This window comes from Dipodomys ordii, unplaced genomic scaffold (assembly GCF_000151885.1).
Source record: "Dipodomys ordii isolate 6190 unplaced genomic scaffold, Dord_2.0 Scaffold117, whole genome shotgun sequence".
NCBI classification, from domain to species: domain Eukaryota; kingdom Metazoa; phylum Chordata; class Mammalia; order Rodentia; family Heteromyidae; genus Dipodomys; species Dipodomys ordii.
This window is the reverse complement of record NW_012267333.1, coordinates 2,027,956-2,049,180: the sequence shown is the minus strand read 5'-3', so window position 1 is coordinate 2,049,180 and position 21,225 is coordinate 2,027,956. Positions and strand designations below refer to the sequence as shown.

The following is a 21,225-nucleotide window of genomic DNA, read 5'->3' as shown; positions in this document are numbered from 1 at the left end:
CACACACACAAACCCAGCTAGTTCCTTTTTTATCTCGGAAGTGCGAGTGGACTGGACGTCCCTAGTAGGGGTGAATATACCTATTGTGAAATCCACAGAGAACAGTGGCAGGGACTTGGCAAGCCACAGCGATCAGCCCTGGATACAAGGGGGAGAATGGACTGGGCATCAGACTCAGTTTGAAATTTTTCATCAACACAATCTTTTCAGAAAGCCCATTTCCATGCTTTTGTACATTGGATTATCCCTGTCTTCATTTCAAATTCAGATGTGGTATTATCTGTGATGATGGAGCATCATCACAAATGTCCACGGATATATTTGGAAGCAACCTGGTTTCATAGTAATAACTAACGAGCCCCCTTCCCATAGCCAAAGGATCCAACTGACATTGAGATGTTTTATATTGTTAGTTCTCCAGAAACTAAGATTCCTTGATTGTCAAATAAAAATAAGCCTCACTCTAAGGGAAGAGTAAATTAGTCCATTTTTCCATTGCCATAACCTTGTTATTGGATAGTCTGTAAAGAAAATAGGGTTATTCAGATTATAGTTTTGGAGTTCCAAAAGCATGGCCCTACCACCTGCTGGCTCCAGTGAGTGTCATCCAGTTACATCACAACACGGTAGAAAACAAAATGGCGGAAGAGTGTGTGAGAGGTTAAGATCACATGTAAGACAGAAGGAGAGAGAGAATCAGCTTTCTGTTCTTGTAACTACCCATTCTTATGGGGACCAACCAGGGTTTCATGAACACTACCTAAATCCTTTCTGAGGGCAAAATTCCCATCTACCACCCGTTAGAATTCCCACTGCCATGTGGCGGACTCCTCTTCTAACACATGAGCCCTTGGGGGACAAAACATGATAAAGAGTGGGAAAAGAGGTGCTCACCTCTGGGGTCTAAAGTTAAGACTTGGCTGGAAAGTGTACCTTAAAGAACTGGTTAGCTGCTTTTAACCAATACAATTAGATTCCCACAAAGGGGGTTAAGGATCCCATAAAATTAAAACTACTTCCCCCCCTCAAATGTAAGAAAAACACCCAAACCCCTGCAGCTAACCCTGACAACTACCTTCATTCACATTGCTTTATACCTAAATCATGATGGGAGAAATGAATAAAAACAGAGAATCACTGTTTTTATATGCTTTGCAACAATCCAGACGATACAACAATCTAGATACCTCTGCTCATGTCTTACAACAGTGAATCTGGACAAGACCTAAATTTGCTAAGGTGCATATTCATTTAATCACCAAAGTACTGAAGATGTCTGGCTTTTATTCTGTAATGTTTCTAAGACTGTGTCCATTAAATGCAAACCTTTGGAGGGAGTCTTGGCAGAACAGGAGAACTGATACACATTTGATAATCAGATTGACTTAAATATTATTGATGGCATATAGGCTAGTCCATGTTCTAGCTGTTTCTATGACTTGGGCTTCATTGGTCTTCCACTGCTCTGCTACATCATTTGCTAATGGATTGTCTGGATTAGGAGTATAGCAGAGCTGTGTGGATCTGCCATGCTGGGGACCACTTACCTTTCAAAAACATATTCTAAACATATTCTTCCCAACTTGTCTACATTAGGATGATACATTTTGGTCATGGGACATACTTTAGGTGCTGCCTTTCGGTGTTCTTCTGGAAGGAATAGTTCAAGTTTAGATTTCCCTCCCCCATGCTGGAAGTACATTTTAAAATTCTTCCCTGCCCTTTCTCAACTTCCTGATTGACTTCCTGATTGACTTCCTTTTCAAAATTAATTCTAGGAAAACATTTTGCATGAGAACTCTGGTGTCTATTGTATTGTAATAAATTCTAAGAATCATAAAAAAGTCCCTCCCTCAAAGAGGAAATCCTGAAGGCCAGCAATAACCATATGAAAGGAGTGGATGTTGGTCTCATCTGGTTCTGCTTTAATGCCAGAAACTGGTCCAGCCAGCAAGCACTGGGCTTCCTTAATGACCCTGCAGGAAAGCCGCCATCTTGTCAAACCCTGAGTTTGGCCTTAGCTCTTGTCTCTGGCTCTGCTCACCTCACACACAAGTGGAAGTCCCAAGCTCCACTTCATCCATTTATTTAAATGATTGTATTATTGCCTTTGTAGTCAGAGATGACCTGGTGAACATTTTCCTATAGATTTACATTCCAATCTCAAATCCATAGGCCCTAGAACATTCAGATGCAGGGTAACGAAGTAGGCAGTGACATGTGAAATAAATGTAGGCCAAATTATGTAGTAGTGTTATTGTGAAATTTGATGCCTAGTTTTTTGTTTGTGATAATTGTCACTGACAAAGGGAGCATGTTTGGGCCATTTTAAGTAGACCCGAAATAATTAGGAGTTATACTATAAGGTGTTTTATTCAATACAAGAAAATGCAAAACATTTGTCTTTCCTTGTGAATTAGGAAGGAATCCCTTGGAAGGAATCCCAGTTATTGCATTACTTGTATATCCCTGTCTTTACATTGTTAAAGCCCCAGTCTGTCTAGACTCAGACTTCAAATCATCTCACTAGAATCAGATCTTTTACTGGCATCTCTCAGCTCTGCTATCTTTAGTTTTTCTCTGTCACAAACTTTATATATAGTAGCTTGGGACAGCTCACAGTGGCAGATTTATATCGTCACAGTTCTGAGCTCCCTCTAAAAAGCAAAAAGAGAAGTTTGACTGATCAGTGGAATCTAAATGGTACAATTGGACCATGGTGTGTTATTCACACCACTGGTCATCAAGCTGAGCCAGAACCCATGGCCAGCTGGGTTGAATGAGGTCCACTCTGAGGTCCTACGAGTAGTGTCCACAATTGCTGCTAGGTCAACCTCTAATTTAGGGGATAGAATTTTCTCCACATTTCTACATAAACCTGGGGTAAAGAAATAAGGGGTCTTTAATGGAAACTGGCTATGACCAGTGGAACTAATGGAAATAAATTCCATATCAAAAGTTAAATATTAGAGAGATACTCATTCGAGAGAGAAGCACAAATTTTATTAAGATATTGTGATAAGTAGAGGAATAGATAAGGATGATTTTTATTCATATTTTATTAACACCGATTACAATCACTGTCACCACGTCTTCATACAAGTACATAAAGCATGTTGGCCAACTCCATCCTCTCTGATACCAGTCCACCCCACAGCACCCCGAGCCAGACATGAACTGTCACTCATTTTTAATGTCTATTAAATAGAAAGTATTTTATTTAAGGTTAACGAAATGATCATGGGTTACTCAATAAACACCACTGCTGCAATTGCCTCCTAGTACAGAAAACATTAAATTTCAACATTAAACAATACTATAAAAATAAATATGTGTAATGGAAGAAATCATAAAGAATATATTTTAAAGTTGAAACAAAAAAGCAATAGCACTTGTTGATAAGTACACTGTATGAAGTAATAAATTTTATGTGATAAGTAAAATGATAAGTGCCTCTAAAATATAACTTTATTAAAGGAGACATAACAATAAATTGAAAGAATGATAGTTGGTGGAAAAATATAATTACATGGAGCTCTGTGAGAAGTCACGGGATGTGTAGTTGTACAGTCACCATTGTGGTCCCGGTGTGGCACCAGATAGAGCTAGAGAAATCTCAGAGACCACAGGGAAGTTCCAAATCTTCTCTGCCAGTGTGGTCCTCTTCATAATTAGTAGAGAGTAGCCAACACCTTAGGAGGATGACAGATAGACAGAAGGACAGAGAAACAAACACAGAGAGACAGAGACAGAGAGAGATCTTGTGTTTGGGGACCACAGGGCTACAGTGCATGGTGTCATTGCTCTGCTGTCTTTGGACTGAGATGAAGACCCCATCAGGTGCTTTGCTGAGATGGTCAGCGTTGAGTGCCACTTGCCTGCCATAAGCCTTTGTAGCTTCCTGCACCCTTCTCCTTGTGTAGGTGGGCATAGGTTCCCTTCTTCTAGAAAGGAAAGCAGAGGCCTACAGAGGCTAATGAATGTGGATGAGAGACCAGAGTGTGGGCGGGAGTTGAGTGCACTCTAAACTTGGTTGGCAGGGGGGGCCTCACGACCAGAGAAAACTGCAGAGAAAGAAGAGGCCACAGGAAAGGCAAGTTTTGCTGAGTGCTTGGGGCTCAGTGGGTTGGAGGCCCCTGGAATGCATGCTGTGCAGAGGGCCTGAGTCCAGGCCTGCCCCATGGTGCTCCTTGGAATCCTTGTTCTCAGTAGGAAGTGCTCTGGGGAGGTGCTGTGCATTCTGGAAAGCAGGCTGTGCCTGGAGGTCCTGATCATCAAGGCAGCAGGAAGGGCAGAGGGGAATCCTTGTGCCCCCTCTAGGCCTAGCTGGCGTGAGCTCAAGTCCCAAGTTCTTTCCTGAGCAAGACAAGATAGGTTTCAATAGACTCAGTTTCCAGGCAGGGGCCCCAGGCCCTTGGAACTCCTGGTGCTGGACTGCGGGTGACAGCGTCCTGGCTCACATCTGGAGTTTAGGAGCTTCTCAAATGGTTGGTGTGTGTCCCAGTCCCCGTCAGTACTGCTGACTAGCTCTCTGTCCCTCTTCCACCAGAGCTGAGGATCCCTGATGACATGAATGTGTTTTATGCCGTGAACTCTTTGGGCAACTCCAATTTCATGCTCAAGAAGAGGACGTTCCCCCCAGAGCACCACGCTCAAGTATGGAGCCGGCTTCACCCTTCTTCCCAGGAGGAGAAAGGGACAAACTTTTCAGAATACCATGTGTAGATGTCATCCATTGGGTCTAGCTGGCCAGGGGCTAAGCACATCCAGACTACAGTGGCCCAGGCCACATCCTCCATTGACCTCCAATCCTGAAAACATTCAGAATCTTTCCTCCACAATCCCCTCCTGATGTCAGGACAACAGTGGTTCTGTGGTCCAGGCGATAGCCACCCTTCTTGGATGCTAAATCCAAGACACACTCCAGATCGCTCATCTACAATCTCCTGAGGTCAAGATGACAGTGGTAACATGGCCCAGGCTACACATCGCCTTCCCTTGACCTCAGATCCAGGATGTATTCACAATCCTTCCAATAAAATCCTCACCCAATGTCACAATGACAGTTACAATGTGGCCAGGCCACACACACCCCTTCCTTTCACCTCAAATCCAGGACACACAACGGATCACTTGTTTCAGAATGATGCCTGGCACTGGACACACTGACTGTCTCTCCAGGGGCTCCCTCGGTGCTTCAAGTGCTATAGAGGAACAGCTGACATTCACTCGGATAGAGCCATGGGCATGGTGCTCTCACTTGCCCGTAGCTCTGCCCTCTACACTATGCTCCAACTTTTAAGACTGTGGTGTAGGTAACTGCACTCTGTTCCTGTGAGTTCCACAGGCCACGCCCTCACCAAGCTACTCTGAACTCTCCAAGTTCTCTTCCTGTGGAAAGCATTTGAACTCTGATCTTCCCTTCCCTATTCTTCAGCTATTCTAGACTTTTTCAGGGTACACCAGAGTTTCCTATGAGGACTGACAGTGAGGCAGGAGGTGTGGCCCACCACGCATCCCAGGCTTCCAGAGTCCTGGAGGAAAGGCCTCTGCTAGCCCTCACTCCTCACCCCTCCACTGAGTGCAGATGGTGCCAGGGGCTCAATGCCGAGACAGATGACAGGCCATTCTCCTCAGAGACAGCATCCTGGGTATTGGAGAGCAAAGGCGACTTCAATTATTTCAGGTGTGGGTTGTTGCCCTGTTGACACTGTATTTGAATGCATACTGGAAAGGAAAATATTACCGATTGTGATGAAGACAATTTTAAGACACACACGTCCATCCTTGAATACTGGGATGATATAAGGAGGGGGTATGGGGATGAATTGAGGAACTGTTTATTGCTCAATGCCTGACACAGGAGGCTCGTGCCTGTAATTCTTGCTACTCAGGATGCTGCGATCTGAGGACTGCAGTTCAAAGCCAGCCTAGGCAGAAAAGTCCCTAAGAGACTTATCTCCAATTGACTAAATGAAAATCAGAAGTGGCACTGGGGCTCATGGAGTTCAAATGAGAGACAGAAAAAAAGAAAGAGAAAGAGGATTTTATCCAACTCACACACAATAGCTTGTGCACATATAAGAACTATATTAGCTAGCCCATGGTGCTTTTTATGAGCTATGGAAAGAAGCAGGAAGAAAGACAGGAAAGAGCCATACATCTTCACTTCCTGAAGAAGAAAGAAGTACAGCCTTATAGGCATTAATGGCTCACACCTGTAATCTTAACCACTCAGGAGGCTGAGATCTGAGGACTGCTGTTTGAAGCCAGCCTGGGCAGGAAAGTCAGTGAGACTCTTATCTCCAATAAACTACTAAGAAAAAGCCGGAAGTGGCGCTGTGGCTCACATGGTAGAGTGCTAGCCTTGAGAAAAACAATCTCTGGGACAGTGTCTAGGCCTGAGTTCAAGCCTAAAAACAAAAAACAAGAAACAAAACTCCTCAAAGGCAGGGCAGACACATGGCAAGCACATTAAACGAGAAAGCAGAAATATGAATTCTGTACAAAGACATCATTAAATCACTTCAGTAATATCTTTTGGCCTTTCTGACTCTGACAACTTAATGCCCTTACATAAAATGTTTTAGGATGAAGAAAATACATTCCAGGTGCTGTTGACCACCTGGCAAACACATACATGAATATGAACTGGGTTTGGTTACTCTCTCAGGATAAATCTGTTGTTGATTTGCTGGTGGCATGCAAATTTCCTTCAAATGGTGCAGGAGATGTTGCTTTCACTGTGTGAAGATCAGATGGCAGGACTAACACAACCTGTGAAATCAATCAGAACATCACTGATTCACCAAAGGTCCTCAGAACTCCCTTTCCCTTCAGACATAATGTCACAACCTCCACAGCCTTCTCTCTTGTCTTTGAATCTCTTAGTAATCTTGGGAGGCATTTGGGCATTTGTTAGATCAGGCTAGACCTAGAACGCATATTCAGTGACGGATCTGTGGCCTACAATGCTCATGGCCGTTGCTGAGACTTGGAGTGAACCAATCTAATGCGTGGATGTGAACCCAGTGAGGTAGGGAAATCAAGGTGTTACTCAGAGGGCAGAGCCGTGCTTGCAAACCTATTTGCACTGTTGATGACAGAAAGAGATCCAAAGCATGATTTTCTGATTACTGCAAAACCATGCTGTCCTATAAAGGCAGAAATTTTCACCAAACTAAAATACCACTGTGGTCCTTCTTCCGCAACCTCGTGTGACATACAGCTGTTTGGGGGCAGTGATGGACAAGGCAGGATAGAAGGTACAGGAACATAGACATAGACCACTGCCCTTCTCCTTTCACACAGGAGATTCAGTGGGAGTAACGTTTACCTGCTCTATACATAAGCTAGAGTAGATGGAGCTCAGTCTTAAATATTTAAATCTGGATCCAGGCACCAGTGGCTTATGCCTGTAATCCTAGCTACTCAGGAAGCCAAGATCTGAGGATCTGGGTTCGAAGCCAACCTGGGCAGAAAAGTCCATGAGACACTTACCTCTAATCACAGAAAAGCTGGAAGTGGAGCTGTGATTCAGGTGGCTAGCACTCGAGTACCAGCCTTGAGCAACAGAAGCTCAGGGACAGTGTGCCAAGGCCTGAGTTCAAGTCCCAGACCTGGCTCTGTCTGTCTGTCTGTCTGTCTGTCTGTTTGTCTATCTATCTATCTATCTATCTATCTATCTATCTATCTATCTATCTCTATAATAGATATAGATATATAATCTATAATATTTATAATAGCTATAGATAAATATAGATATGGATATAGATATCTTTGAAGTTCACTAAAGAATTATCTCATCTCCAAAATGCTTAATGCACTAGTATTCCCAGCTTTCTACACTTTCTGAGAAATTCGTACTTCTAGAGTGAAGTATGAGGGTAATGTGAAATCCCTGGAGTATGACAGGTCTGTCTCCCTTCTGTGGCCTATGAGGGGGTATAGTATTTTCTGGGAAATGAAAATATGTACAAGATGAAAGGCTGTAAATATCAATATAAATAAGCACTCAACATTCTCAACAACCATGATCATTTTATTGTTTGTCTGGGAGTTGTGTCTGGGCAGCTGGTAGAGTTTCACTAGCCACTTCCCTTCCCTAGAACCCTTAATGCTTGCTGGATTCCCTGACCCTGCTATTCCTCGGTCCTCTTTCTGGAACTCTTTTTCTCCTTTTACATTCCACTTCCCCTTTCTATGTAGGAAATCTTTCTGCGTAGCAGCCCAGAGCATCTGCTGTGGGTTTTGGGGTAAGACAACAGCCAGATGTGCACAAGCGAGGAGAGAAGTTTTATCTCAACATTTCCTCAATAGTTATAGTAGCTAAAAGATATAATAGCTAAAAGATAAGGTCGTAGATAAAATTCTGGCACTCTAAGGGGACTTCTCTACTGAGAAATGTTCTTGGACCTAAACCCAGGAGATGTCCTTTGATGTGGGAGTAATGGAAAAGTAACTTCTTTGGTCACTGAAATATGCATAATTCTAAGGTAAAACTCATGGAGAGAATGGCTATCACTCCTGTGAGTGGTCACTGATCAGTTGACTCTGAGTGTCTTGATATTCAAGCAGGGTGCTGGTAGCCCGGAGACTGAGATCTGAGGATTATGGTTTAATGCAAGCCCAAGGCAGGAAAGTCTGTGAGACTCTAATCTCCAATTAACCACCAGAAAACCGGAAGTGGGGCTGTGGCTCAAAGTGGTAGAGCACTAGCCTTGAGCGAAGAAGCTCAGGGACTGTACCCAAGTGCTGAGTTCGAGCCCCATAACTGACAAAAAAAAAATCATATGAACTTCTAGCATGTGAGCCAAAAGCCTGAAAGCACTTGAAATCTTTGTCCTCAAGTGTCAGAGGAACTGGCTCCTGGGATGCCAGCTGAGGATTTGTGTGCTGTGAGGTTGTGTATGCTAACATGCATAGCCTCAGGGAGGAGAAAACTCCTTCAAAGTCTGGCAACAATCCAGATGCCCAGCCATAAAACTAAGGGAAGGCATGTAGAACATGCTCTTCCTGCTCCTCTGAATAATCCCATAAACAATCCCTCCAAATTCCCTTTGTGTGCATAAGATAGCTCACCAGCAATTTGCTTGTTCTTTTTCACCTTTGATCATGTAAAACTGCTTCACATTTGTTGACGAAGGTTAACTTTTCCTGCTTACTGACTCTAGATTAACTCCCATCGTCTTTCCTTGCCTGTATGCCATATATAAGTATGTGGTGCTTTTAGTAAACTTTGTCTATACCCACATGGTGTAAGCCACTCTCTGCCTACCAGACACTGAGTTCCCAGTCTTGCTGTGAACAGCAACACTCAAGATTTCCTCAGGGAAGAACTACAATGACCCGAATTGTACATCTGACAGGAAATGAATTCTGCAACATAAGCATGGGGAAGAAGCAGAAGCTGCAGATGAGATCTCAGCCCAGCCAACTCAATGACTACAGCCTGGTGACAACCTGAGCAGAGCAGAACCGAGCAGAGGGCCCAGCTAAGCTGAGCCCACACACCTGAGCTCTGGAAGCTGAGAGATAACAAAGGTGTGTTTTCAGCCTATATGTACAGTTGATTACACAGCGAACAACAAGTGCCCTATTCACATGAAGGCCAATACTCACCCCACCAGGGTTACAACAGGTTGCTTTGCATCCAAATGCTGAGAGGGACACAGCAATGCAGAATTCCAGCACACTTAGCATAAGCACCATGCCATCCAAGCCCTACAATAAATTCATAACAAAGGAATGTGAGGAACTGTGGAGACTGTAAGTTTGAGTAGTATACTATTAATCACCATGGCTGCTGGAGAATGCTTTGGCCAAGTCATAGCCTTCCCACTGTCATTGTTTTCACTGATTAGGATGAAAATTGATTTCCTTCCACCCATCATTTTTCATTACAGAACTGAGATATGAAAGTACCTTAAAAATTGAAGGAGTAGAAGGCAAGAAGAATTTTAAGATAACTGTCATTTTAGGCTTTCTGAGAACTAGCAATTCCATTTAACTGATCCAATAATATGATATATATGTACGTTATTATAGGCAACGACTTCCAAGAAGATCTTAGAACCTGTGGATGCATCCAGCTACATAGTCAAATGGAATCCAGTTTTCAGATGCAGTTAAGGATAGTTGTTAAGAGGGGGGTTTATTCTGGATGGATCTAGAAAGCAGAAGCAGGAAGAAGTACCAAAGCCCAAGAGATGTGGATATGTTGTGATGCTTCATTTGAAGATCAATCAGGAAAAGTCAGGAAACAGAGACATCTACTGGAAGCTGGGGGAAAAAATCAAAACTGATCTTTCCACTAGCTCTCAGAAAGAGATACAGCCCTAAGACTTTGATTTTATCCAAATGAGACCACTTTCAAAGTTATGATTTCTCTAAGAAAATAAGTCTGAATTATCTTAAGACACTAATTGAAAAAGACAAGGAAATTACAAAAAAGCAAATGAAAAATGGAAGGAAGCCAACAGAAAATAGAGTGGCCAAGCAACATTTTAATGGTAAAATTCAATGACATATTTAAGTTTTCTATGATGTAACACAGTAACTCTTCTTCTTGTACTTACAAAATGTTGTGTATGTGATCATTTGGAGGATGAAGTAATAGCGATAGTATCTCAATGAAGGCAAACTTCAGAGCAAATGTAACAGAGATTGAGAGTTGTGGGTCATGATAGTTGAGGTGACAAGGGATTAACCTTGCAAGGATTTTCAGAGATATCAAGGATACTGGCTTTCTCTCAATTTATGGGATGATGTTGAAGACCATTTTAATTTATTACTAAAATCATGTAACTCCATCAGGATCCATCAGGAAGCTCGGGGCAAGGGGCATGCAGGACATCCGGGCTCTATTTTTGGAAGACGTAACTTACTCACTGACCAGCATTTGTAAATTAAATAGGAAAAAATCATATCAAATGCTCCATGGAGAAATTCTTAAGGAGTAAGTATTCTATAACATGAACTTCCTTCAGCATAGAGAGAGGAGGAACAGTATGAGACCTTCACTTCATGCCTATATCAAATAGAGGTCTGTTTCTCAACCATTTCCAACCTTCCAGAAACACAGTGTTGTTGGGGCTCCCGGCAGTGCAGCAGAGATCGCCCACCACTGTAGCATCCCGTGAGAAGAGGATACACTCACCAGTAGAAGGATGAAGGACTCACTGCTTGATATGTGACCGTAGCTATAATCCTGTAAAGAGATCCTCAAGCTCAACGCACTGATTATAATCCCCGCCGCAGCAAACACAGAGGCAACGGTGTTCAAGACTACACTGCACTGCACCTAAAAGGAGTAAGAATCACTAACAGGTCACACGATCAGACATGCATCTGCCCATCACTTTACAGCCTCTATTTCTTTCCCAATGTGCTTCATCTTCTTTATCTTGATTTACAACACTGTCTCAACTTACCTTTTTCCTTCTTGTGGTTTCAACTCTAATCTCTTAACAAAACAAAAATGTGGCATTGACCCTCCTGGGTTAAATACATCAAATGATTCCCTGAAGTGTGAGAGCTAAATGCTACCTTTCCCAGCAGGGATTCCAAACTCCTTTCTATAAGAGCTGGTGGCCTGGTCTGTCCGCCTGCTGCCATGCTCTGCTCTGGTGCCTGACCTCCCATGATTCACTCAGTGCTCTCTGTAATATAGCTCCACTGGGTATCACTTCTTGCACATGCTCTTCTCATGTAAGAGTATGAGTTTTAAATGTTATATTAATGTGTACTGGCATGTGCCTGTAATCTCATCATTTAGGAAGCTGAAGGGAAGATCAAAAGCTTGAGGCCAGTTTGGGCTACAGAACAAGATTTTGCCCTAAAAAACAACAAAGCCCCCCTCCCCCCAACCAAACAAAAATTACCATGAAAATCTGGGAGGTTCAATATGAATTTTTAATAGTAACAGATGGAAGATATGCCAGGGAATCAGGTGGAGGCCAGTTTCAAAAGGCCCAAGTCTATCTTTGGAGAGAGAAATATCAACTATTGTCTTTTACCAGAAAAATGCTTCTGATCTACTCTTTTATCTTCCATTTTATTCTCTTTGTGACTCATATACAAGGAGGTTGATTACGGAATAGGATTCTTCCACAGTAATAGCTGAGTATGAGTATATTTCCTGCAAACTCAAAATCCTTTTTGGATATAAATTAAATACACATTTGAATCTGGTGGTCTAGATGTCATTGTCATGGGCTTCTACTTCCCAAGCTTTGTTTAAATGTTCCCACCTCAATGTTTCTTCTCTAGAATTCTCTGCATCTATACATAGGCTCTCTGAGCAACAACCTTCATGCAACATTCAGTTCTATGTGAGAAATGCTATCACTAGATAACTGTTTGGCTAAAATTTTTAAAAACAGATAATTCTAGATTAAACTCCAAGGACCCATTGCAACAATGAGATGTACAAGACGCTATGTCGAAAAATGACTTTAGGGGTGGGAGGGGGGTGGGAGTGTAGTAGGGGAAAAACAAAGGAGGAGGAGCCAACAAAAACCTTATTTTAAAAGAAAATTTAAAAAAACTCCAAGTCTCTCTTGCTTTTTCAAAAACAAAGGCTCAATAGCAATGTGGATATGACCATATAAAAAGATGCTTACTGAAATGAATTCAAAGAAATGAAAGCAAGAAGTGGTTTTTTCTTTTATTGTACTGTTTGCGATTATTTCTTTTTTTCTTTCTTTTTTCTCCCTTTAGTTTATACCCTGTTGTCACTGTCTTTGATTTCTGTCCCCTTTGTCTTGTATATAAGTTTATCTGATTTGGGGAAGGGGAGGGAAATCACAGAAATGGTGAGACAAAGAGTGAACTCACTAGACAGTACATTAGAAAAGAACTTTACAACTTACAGGGGAAGGGAGTTGGAGGGAGGGAAAGTAGGAGAAAATGAGGGAAGGGGTAACACTGTTCAAAAAACAATATACTCATTACCTTACTTATATAACTATATATCATCTTTACAATAATTTTTTTAAAAAAACAAAGAAGCGCATTCTGTTTACTCTTACTCTTTTGATACCAAATTAAAAAAATACAACTCACCAGAGATCTTATAGTTCTTATTCTTGCTGCAACTGTCAAGGATCCTGAAATAATAAACTAGTAATGGAAGGAAAAATTCAAGGTTGTTATTAACGCCCTAATCCATATGAGAAAAGTAAATAAAGATTAAATACACTTCTTTCAAAGTATTAGATTTACAAAAATTGACTTGAGTAGGATTCCATCCAAAACCCAGAATAGACTAACAGTGTTATTGTATCTCTAATTATACAGGAAGGTTTGCTACTCACCATCACTGACCCCCAAATTGTGAACCCAAAATACACTGAGATGGGAGCTAATCTGTAGAATGGTAATGTGGTTCTCATCATTATTATTCCCATGCTGAGGTTCATAAGGGCAGTCATTATCTGGACAACCTAGAAATGATAAGAAAGCAAAAACAGGTTAATGACCACAGTAATAATGTCCAAGCTATTTCCTGTCTAACCACAAAGTTAATCTCATTCTAGATCTTTTGAAGTACTCAGTTCAACTTCCAGAAGTTTTTGCTTTGCTCACACAAAGAAGAATAGATATACTAACTTACCAATATTATCCCTCAGAATATTTGTCTTAAACACAAGCAATGCAAGGCAAGAAGGTGAATACCAAAACCTGTCCAGAGATGCTTTTCTGATACTCAGGATAGTTATAAATAGCAGACAAGAATTACCGACTAATTAGGAAGCAATTCTTTTACTAAAAGAAAAGTAGATATAAGGTGAAGGGAAAAAATGGACAAGTATGACATTGATTTGAGCCTGAGGAAGGAGTTTTTGAATGCAGTGCCCTAAAAGTAGGAGAATTGGAGTGCAATTATACCCATGACATAAAATGGTTCAAAGGAAAGCAACTTACTCAGATTTGGGAGGTGCAGTGAAAGCAGTGTTCAAAAGGTAAATTCATAGTACTGAGTAAATATATTAGGGAAGAGGAAATATAAAATCTAGTACCTCAACTTTCATCTGATAAGGTAGGAAAAGATACATTAATTAAATTTAAAAGAAAAAGATAAAATTAGAGCAGAAATCAGTAAAGGTAAAAACAGGGAAAAATAAACATAAGCAACAAAATCTAAAGATGAATTTTAGTATAAATTAAATTTTTAAATGCAAGGCTAGCTGTTTAAGAACAGAAAAGGGAAAATACCAATGAGTAATATCAAAAGTTAAATAGAGGATATCACTACAGAATCCAGGCACATCAAAAGTCAAATGAAGGGCTATGAGAAAACCTGTGCCTACAAGTTTGAAAACCTAGATGAGAGGGGTAAGTCCCTAAAGAAAAGAAAATCCATGAAAGCCAACCTTTTTCTTTACTAAATTATTTTATGGCATTTACATTGTACAAAAGTATTCCAACTTAGCAGATCAATTTCTAAGTATGGTGTGCCTTATGCAGAGCCACTTCTCCATAGCTGTCCTCTCTAATCTGTCTCAACCCTGTACTCATCTCCTCAAGTTCTAGTTAATCAAACATTTTATTTCAAGATAAAAGTCTATCTTAATCGGCTTGTGACATTAAGTAAAACAAATCGATAGCTAATAATAGTCTAAAACAAAAATGGCTAGTCCCAGAAATTTTCAGAAGTCAATAATGCCTGCAGAAAACACTGTGAAAATTACCTATAGCTTTTCCATATTGTACCATTCATAAGGAAATTGAAAGCCTTGAGGCGGGGCGGAGGGGGGAGCAGAAATCACATTAAGAGAAGTATGTCAGATCCAGAGAAACAGGCTGTGTGACTTCCCTCATTTATGGTAACTAGAATGTGCCTATAAATCTATAAGTAGACATACTGGATGTTTTAAAACATACACTGGGAGATGCTAAATTATACACGTCTGTAGTCATTCACACACAGCAAGACCAAAGGAGGCTATTCTTAGGAAAAGATCTCATAGGCACAATAGCTGTTTGTATCTGATCATACAAAATAATGTTTATCAAAATGAACCCGAAGAAATGGAAATAAGAGGCTATTTTCTTTGTTGCTGTTTTGTTTTCTTTTCCTTTTGTCTTGTTTGTCCATTTATGTGTTGTTGAGAGGGTAAGGGAGGCATAAATGGAGGGAGGACACAGGGTTAACAAATATAGCCATGGTACTGACTAGACACTATGTTGAAAATGAACTACACAACTTGTGGGTGGGGAGGGGAGGGGAGGGAAAAACTTGGAGAGAGTAAAGGAAGAGGTGACACTGTTCAAAAAGAAATGTACTCTTTGCCAGACGTATATACCTGTCACCCCTCTGTATATCACTGTTATAATAACAATATTTTTAATGCATGAAGAAAAAACACATAATGGTAGTGCTTTATAACTGATTCTTTGAAGCTAGAAAAGTCAAATGGACATTATAAGAAACAGCAAACTACTGACAAACATCTATCATGAACCCAGATACTAAAATTTTCAACTAAATATTAGTAAATTCAATCCAAAATCTTTATATGAAAAGAACTACGGTATTACAAACAAGTGTTTATCCCAGACAGACAGATAGATGATAGATAGATAGATAGATACTTTAAATAATCAATCTACCACATCAACAGATAAGAAAGAAATAATGTGATCATATCAATAGATGCAGGAAAAACAGGACATATTCAAATGTCTAATCATAAAAACTACCCAGTAAAGTAAAAATACTAAGTTTATTGATACAATTTCCCCACATGTCTACCTTCATAGCAAATAGTGAGAAATTCAAAGTTTTCCCACCATAATAGTTTTTTTAAAGACAGGTCGGTCATCCTTTGCCACTCCTTCAATGTGGTACTGGAAGTTCTAGTGAAGCTGATGAGAAAGCCCCAAGTGTGTATTTCCTGATGCAGAAACACAAGAAATATGACCCACAAAGGCAACGTGATTGTTATCAAGGTAACAATTCCACAATAACAGATCCTAATGGCATTAAAATATATGAAATTCTGAATAAAATTTCAAAATAATGGTTATAAAAATTATCAACAAAATCCAAGGAAATGAAAATAAGTATCTGAATGAATTCAAAGACAGCAAAGAAACAAGGAAGAGAAAATGCGATAAAGAGACAGTGATGCTGGAAAAAAAATCAAATTTAAATTTTGGAAGTGAAAAAGTCAATAGGTCAAATAAAGAAAACTTAATCAAGTTGAAAACAGTATAATAGTTTACTGCAAAGTAGACACACTAGAACATTCAGCTGATAATAAAGAGAAAATATGAACAGAAAATTCAAGACCCCTGAAACACTGTTAAAATACCAACCATACAAATCATGGGCATAGGAGGAGAAGAAGGTAACGGTTAAGCTAAAGGAACAGAAAACAAGTTCAATAGAACCACAGTAGGAAATTCTCCATGGGCATCCAGGTAAAGGAGGATTGTAATTTCAAGCCTGAGCAGCATAAAACATCTCATGTGCTTTGTTACAGGTGAAACATGAAGTATATGGAATGGAGAAATACTGTCAGTTCTTCCCAAATCCATCTATACACTCAATAGCTTCAATCAAAATCCCAAGAAATTGTTTTGTGGATGTCAGAAAGTTGGTTTTTAAAGCTTATAAGAAAATGTAAAAAACATCCAGACTTTGAAATACAAGGTTGATACTACCCAACTTCAAGATATATTACAAATTACGTAAATCTATACACTGAGTCCACAAATCAATGTATTTGTGAGCCTTTACATGTAGGGCTAAAAACCATAGAAACAAGCACACATAAATGTGGGTTTTGGACCTTTGACAAAGTAGTAAAAGTGATACAGTGAAGAAAGGCTAATATTGGATAAAACAGGACATACAAAAGTAAAAAAATAAATTTATATGCATGCCTTTTGGCTTTCACAATATTCAGTATAAAACAATTCATACATCTAAATATAAAACTCAAACCAATAAAATTCCTAAAACTACGACTTTTTAAAATACACTATCAAAGGTATGAGCCATGAAAGAAAATTAACTAGCTGAATTTATTAAAATTAAAACTTTCTCTCTGGCAAAAAATACTGTCAAGACATGAGAAAACAGGACACTAATTGGGAGAAGAGACTTGCAATCGATTTACAATGTGTTGTAAGAACTATACAATGAGACCTTAAAATTAACAATAAGCACACAAACCCCTGGTTAAAAAGAGACACTCACCCCAGAACATACAAAGAGGCATACGGCAATTGCTCCACATCACATATCGTAAGGGAAGTGCACAATGAAACAACATTGGGATACCCCTGAATGCCTACTAGAATGGCCAAAGTGCAGAACACTGACAAATGCTGGTAAGTATGTGGAGCAACAGGAACCTTGCTGTTTAGAAATGTTCACAATGACACAGTCACTTGGAAGCATTTTACAACATGCCTGTTGTTTCAATCTGGTTTGCCTCCCCCCCCTCCCCCCCTCCCCCCCAAAGGTTTGTGTGCTGAAAGTACGATCCATGTCTGTTAGTATGGAGATGGTAGAATCCCTAAGAGTTTGGGCCTACTGAATGATAGCTAAGTCATCCGGGAATCATCCTTGCAAGGGAGCGGCTCGGTCCTCCTAAGGTCAAGTTGTTATCAATTCAGGCTATACTGTGTGGCTGGCCTTCTCTGCACATGGCCCCATTCCTGTCCACTTCCCCATAGATTGTGATGCAGACAGGGATCCTATCATCAGGATGCCATAACTTTACTGTTTGGTTGTTCTAGCCACCAAAATTACAAATCCTATACACCTGTTTCCTTTAGAAATTCCCGACATTCAAGACAATTTTTCCAGCAATACAAACACAGCCTCAAGTGAGACAGTGGGTCATTAGAAGTTCATCCATTGTTGCAAAGGCAGCAGTGATGGGAAAAGAGAGGGAAAGGCTGATCACGTGTGGATTCAGAGGATCTATGTGATATGTCGGTATGGTCCACTCTGTTTTCCTGGGAACTTAAAACTACTCTAAAAGCAAATTTAATTTTAAATATTTATTCATATATTGAAATATATACTTATTAAAATATTAAAATACTTATATTTATATATTGTGTATATACATATATATCCAGCACATGTCAACATATATGACCTACTTCATGGAAAGTAATTTTTTTCCAAAAATTATTATAGGGCTGGGAAGGTGGCTCAGTGGTAGAGTGATTGCCTCATATGCATGAGGCCCTGGGTTCAATTCCTCAGCACCACATAAGCAAAAAAAAGCTGGAAATGGTGCTATGGCTCAAGTGGTAGAGTGTTAGCCTTGAGCTGAAGAGCTGAGGGACAGCGCCCAGGCCCAGAGTTCAGGCCCCATGACTGACAAAAAAAATTATGTATATTATATATTGTATCTTATTTTATATATAATACATTGTATTTTGTTTTACATATTATATTTCATTTTCTAAAAATTATATTATATATGTAATTTATTGTTTTATATACTATATATTATATTTTATATATTGCTTTATTATCATATATAACATTTTCCAAAACTTATAATATGTGTCATATATAAACACACATACATGCATATATAAGCACACACATGCAAACATACAAACATATATGTAAACACACACACACACACTCATTAGAGTAGTGGAAAAAAGCAACCACAACAATGTTTTTTCCCAGTGGTTTGGAGTTTGTGCAAACAATAAACCTGTATATTCAACGTCTCTTAATTTGCCTTTAGCTGCCATTCTTCAAACTTTCTCTTTCTTGTAGGCAGCTCTCCTGAGACTGCAGATGTAAATGCTCAAGGGATTCCATATTTCTTGTATTCTGAGGAGCAGGCTTAGAGAGGGTATGGGATGTAAAGGGACCACATGGATCCACCAATCACTCGGCAGGCCATGCAGGGAGACTGGCAGGTGTACTCATTTTCTTTGGCTGTTTGTCCATATGGAAGTTAATACAATTAATCCTGATGATCCATAACAGAGATTAATATGCAGTCACTTCACTTTTAAGACAACTGAACAGAGTATGATGCGAAAGAATTATACCATTTTTCAAATGACAAAACCTGAAAAATCAAATACTGCTGAGGCCCGGAGTGTTGATGCCTAGTCAGCTTCACAGGGGAAAGTGTGCCCCAGACTGAGAAGTGGGCCATTCACTGGGCACTGCTCCTTCTCGCAGCTCCACAGCTGACTTACCCCTAGGACTTTGGGTTCCCCCCTCAAGAACTTCTCCGCCAGCCCTTTCCATAAGTATGAATGCAGAGCTGCAGGCTGCCCCTCTTGCGGTACCCCAAAGCCAGCCTCCAAGGTGGTCTCTCCCAGGCTTTGCATGGCTATCATGGCAGCAGAAATGTTCTGGAATAAGAAACATAATTTAGGATGAGGCCGTGGAACTGGTCATGCAAGTACATGACAAATCTGGACTGACTTTCAGATGTTACAATACACAAGGGTATAAGAAAACAACACATTAATGGGTTGGAAGGAAAGACAAAGAGAGAGAAAGATTACTATGTGATACTAAGATGATGAATGTGTGAAAGCAGGAAATGTGGCTAGAATTACGGTAAACACACTGTCCATTCATACCACAAGTCTTCTCACACTTGAGCTCCAGTGATATTACTGCCTATTGCCTAGATCATAGCCATTTTCCCATTGAAGGAATCATGTCAAGGTGATTGAACACAATCAGAGACCTTTGTTTTGGTCTTATACCTAATCCACACTGTCTAATATAGTTTTAGGTACACAATCACTATGATCTTTATCATTTAATGAAACTCATAATTTGATCATTTAGTAGCTTGCTAGTGAAAAAAGACATACTTTTCATTTCAAATATTGGAAAAAAGTTGAAGATAGAGTTTTCTTCAAAATGCATCTTTCAAAATTTAATACAGTTTAAAGGGCAGACACATAGCTGAGACTATTTCAGAGCCTCACAAGTCTTTGCTAAGATAAAACAGCAAGTGCTAAAGGCAGAATGGACACTCTAAGTAGCCAGATTTCTGCACGAGAAACCCAACAATTACCTCTGCTGTCCACACGGGCAATCTGGCACTTCATCATCACCTTCTTACCTGCCATCTGGGCCAAATAAGTCACCAACTTTTGTTATCATACGACCATATTTCTCCTACTTTATCAACACCAAGTCTTCATCCTACTTAAAGCCTCCTAGACCCAATGCAGTAGAAGGAAAGAAATAATTAAAATTAAATGAATTAGAATCCAAAAAAACCATAGAAAGAATCAACAAAATGAAGAGTTGGTTCTTTGAAAAAATTAACAAAATTGACAGACCCTTAGCAAATCTTATCAGAAAAAGAAGAGAACACACCCAAATAAATAAACTCAGAGATGAGAATAGAAACATTACCACAGAAACAACCAAGATTCAGAACATTATAAGGGAATACTTCTCAAACATTTATGCTAATAAGTTTGAGAACTTGGCAGAAATGGACCTTTTCCTAGCAAATATCGACATGCCGAAACTAAACCAAGATGGGTTAAACCATCTTAACAGGCCCATATCAAGCATTGAAATAGAAACAGCAATAAGAGACCTCCCATCTAAGAAAAGCCCAGGACCAGATGGATTTACAGCAGAATTCTACAAGGCCTTCAAAACAGAGCTTTGAAGAGCAGAACTCTTCAATGAAATTGAAAGAAAGTTCACTATCGAACTCATTCTATGGAAAGTAGTATGGCGGTTCCTCAAAAGACTCCACATAGAGCTCTCCTATGACCCAGCAATCTCACTTCTGGGCATTTACCCAAATGATCACAAAAAGCCCATACTAAAGCTACCAGCACAACTATGTTTATTGCAGCATTATTTAGCATGGCTAAGATATGGAACCAACCCAGATGCCCCTCAGTAGATGAATATATCAAGAAAATGTGGTATATATACACAATGGAATTCTATGCCTCCATCAGAAAGAATGACATTGTCCCATTTGTTAGGAAATGGAAAGACTTGGAAAAAATTATATGAAGTGAAGTAAGCCAGGCCCAAAGAAACATTGGTCCCATGATTTCCCTTATTTGCAATAACTAATATATGTCTGAGACAAGCAGAAATGAACCCCAAGATAAGGACTCAAATGGTTTTTCTTTTTTGCTATTGTTTCTAACATATTTATAAGATATTTCTTTGTTGCTTTATATGTCCCTCCCCCACAGTATAACCCCTGTTCTCACTGTATTTGGTGT

General features: G+C 39.9%; 1 protein-coding gene and 1 pseudogene across 1 annotated transcript in view; both read right to left on the bottom strand.

Moving 5' to 3' along the window:
- Positions 1–1,385: 1,385 nt before the first annotated feature.
- Positions 1,386–4,936, bottom strand: LOC105995294 (annotated as a pseudogene).
- Positions 4,937–6,669: 1,733 nt separating this feature from the next.
- Positions 6,670–21,225, bottom strand: part of LOC105995293 (membrane-spanning 4-domains subfamily A member 4A-like) — a 33,579-nt gene continuing 19,023 nt past the window's right edge. Inside the window, exons 3-8 of the mRNA XM_013029002.1 lie at positions 19,198–19,356; positions 13,317–13,445; positions 13,066–13,122; positions 11,159–11,302; positions 9,622–9,723; positions 6,670–6,777 (exon numbers count right to left, since the gene is read on the bottom strand). Coding sequence (XP_012884456.1) covers positions 6,670–6,777; positions 9,622–9,723; positions 11,159–11,302; positions 13,066–13,122; positions 13,317–13,445; positions 19,198–19,356 — 699 coding nt within the window. The remainder of the gene's footprint in view (positions 6,778–9,621; positions 9,724–11,158; positions 11,303–13,065; positions 13,123–13,316; positions 13,446–19,197; positions 19,357–21,225) is intronic.